The sequence below is a fragment of the Teleopsis dalmanni genome, chromosome 2 (genome assembly GCF_002237135.1).
Source record: "Teleopsis dalmanni isolate 2A chromosome 2, ASM223713v2, whole genome shotgun sequence".
Classification (NCBI taxonomy): Eukaryota; Metazoa; Arthropoda; class Insecta; order Diptera; family Diopsidae; genus Teleopsis; species Teleopsis dalmanni.
Genome location: NC_051847.1, coordinates 243,674,584 through 243,677,148, shown reverse-complemented (window position 1 = coordinate 243,677,148; position 2,565 = coordinate 243,674,584). Strand labels below are relative to the sequence as shown.

At 33.5% G+C, this 2,565-nt stretch overlaps 2 protein-coding genes across 2 annotated transcripts; one reads left to right on the top strand and one right to left on the bottom strand.

The window, feature by feature from the left end:
• The first annotated feature begins 8 nt into the window (after positions 1-8).
• LOC119680019 (venom serine carboxypeptidase-like) lies at positions 9-1,654 on the top strand. Its single transcript, XM_038092632.1, has one exon. It carries the CDS (start codon positions 37-39, stop codon positions 1,528-1,530), a length of 1,494 nt encoding a protein of 497 aa, XP_037948560.1. The 5' UTR covers positions 9-36; the 3' UTR covers positions 1,531-1,654.
• Positions 1,610-2,565, bottom strand: LOC119680020 (rRNA methyltransferase 2, mitochondrial-like). The gene is made up of 2 exons (XM_038092633.1): positions 2,149-2,565; positions 1,610-2,092 (listed from the first exon to the last, which is right to left on the bottom strand). The coding sequence occupies exons 1-2, from the start codon at positions 2,512-2,514 to the stop codon at positions 1,691-1,693; spliced, it is 768 nt and encodes a 255-aa protein (XP_037948561.1). The 5' UTR covers positions 2,515-2,565; the 3' UTR covers positions 1,610-1,690.

Sequence of the window (2,565 nt, the reverse complement as noted above, 5' to 3'; positions counted from 1 at the left end):
TATAGTTTTTAAAACTTTTTATTGTATTTTAGCAGTATGAAGTTCATCATTTGTTGGGCGTCGCGTCGTTCGCTTATCACAATTTTATTTGTTTTAAGTATTGCTTGCAGTTTGAATAATTTTGCTACCGCGGAAAAAAACGCCAATCGTCGAAGTTTTATAAATCCTTATCCAAGATATAAATTATATAATGATGGCGATGATCCTGGAGAACCATTGTTTTTGACACAATATATTAATACACTACCGCCTGAACAGATTCGCAACATGTCACAGGTAAAAGGCTCGCAATTTCTTGGTGTAGAAAGTTACTCTGGCTACCTGACAGTTGACGTTAAATTCAATTCGAATATGTTTTTCTGGTATTTTCCTGCTTTGGAGAGTCCGGCTTATGCACCTGTTGTATTATGGTTACAAGGTGGACCAGGTGCTTCATCATTATTTGGACTTTTTACGGAGAATGGTCCTTTTGATATTGTATCAAATGGTCATTTGAAATTGCGGAATTATACTTGGTCACGTACACACAATCTAATTTTTATAGATAACCCTGTTGGTACCGGATTTAGCTTTACAGACCATGAAGAGGGTTATGCAAAAAATGAGAAAGATGTTGGCCGTAACTTACATGAAGCTGTTCAACAGCTCTATGAAATTTTTAATTGGAAGACTACGAATGGTTTTTGGGTTACAGGTGAATCGTATGCTGGCAAGTATGTACCAGCATTAGCATATCATATCAGTAAAGTACAAAACTCTATTGATACGCGCGTATTTATACCGTTAAAAGGAATTGCAATTGGTAATGGTCTATCTGACCCACAACATCAATTGAAGTATGGCGATTATTTATATCAACTGGGTTTGATTGATGACAATGGTTTGAGTCTATTCCATGAATATGAATTGAAAGGTATAAACTGCATTAAAAGACATGATATGAATTGTGCTTTCGATACATTTGATTATCTTATTAATGGAGATTTAACTAATGGTTCACTTTTTAAAAATCTTTCCGGTTTTGATTTTTACTTTAATTACCTTAAAACTAAAGACAATGGTATTGGTGAAGTTTTGGGAAAATTTTTGCAAACTACTGCAACTCGACGTGCCATTCATGTTGGTAACAAAACGTTTCATGATACTGACGTAGTAAATAAGGTTGAACTTCATTTAAAAGAAGATGTAATGGATACTGTTGCCCCTTGGATAGCAGACCTTTTACAACACTACACAGTATGCATTTACAATGGTCAATTGGATATTATTGTTGCTTATCCCTTAACACGAAATTACTTAAACCAACTAAAATTTCCAGGTTCTGACATATATAAAACTGCCAAACGAGAAATTTGGAAAGTTGGTGGAGAAATTGCTGGGTATGCAAAACATGCAGGCCATCTTATAGAAATAATGGTAAGAAATGCTGGGCATATGGCACCATCAGATCAGCCAGAATGGATGTTTTATTTAATTGATCATTTGACGCATTATAAGAAAAGTGGAGAAAGTACTAAAACATCAAATTAATTACTGTTAACTTTTAATGTTTGACAAACCATGGATTAGATTTATATATAAATATTGCTTTTTTTTTTAATTTATTCGGTTATTGTATTTACTTAACAGGTTAACTATAAATAAATTATTTTTAATTTGTTTAAATATGTTTACAATTAATTGTTCTATGTCACGGTTGGAGTTCTTTTTCTCTTTTCTCATTAATTTCATCTAAACCTTTAAAATTTCGTGCTACTAAAAAGTGTTCAGCAGAATCGGAACGACTTGATTGTGGCTTAACACGTTTTACTTTATCATAAAATCGAGATATATCTTTTTCAAGTTTCGCTACATCTCCGTTGTCCCATACTTTAACAACGAGGTTTGCACCTTTTGCAGACATAATTAAAGCAAACCGTAAAACAGAGTAACACAAATTGATTATATTTTCCTGATCCAACATGCGTATACCCGTCGCATTTGGCGCCATATCTGATAGAACACAATTTACTGCACGTCCTGCTAAGGTCTCTTTAAGCCGTTGTTGGGAAATTGGTTTTGTAAAATCCATACCACCAAATATGGTAGCTCCCTGCAAAATAAAAAATTAATTAAGTTTATTGATATATGTATTCTTAAATTATAAACCGGTATGCCATGGAAGTGTAACAAATCCATACTGTACACTGCACCTTTAGGTTGCTGTTGTTGAGAGCCAGTTGAATTAGATTTTGCTACTGCAATTTGAGTCCAACTTCCAGGCGCAGCTCCACAATCAATAACAACATCTCCTGGTTTTATAATTTTGTACTTTTCATTCATCTCGAGCAATTTAAATGCGCTACGGCAACGATAATTTAACATACGTGCTTTTTCTACGTATGGATCTGACAATTGTCGTGTTAGCCATTCTTGAGAACTTTTGCTTTTGCCTTTAAGATTTCTGGGTATTTGTTTCGCAAAAGGACGAACAAAGCTTATTTGTATATTGTGAATAATTTTTAATGAATTCATTTTTTGACTATAAATACTAATGTGAAAGAGGAGATCACAACAAAAACAATT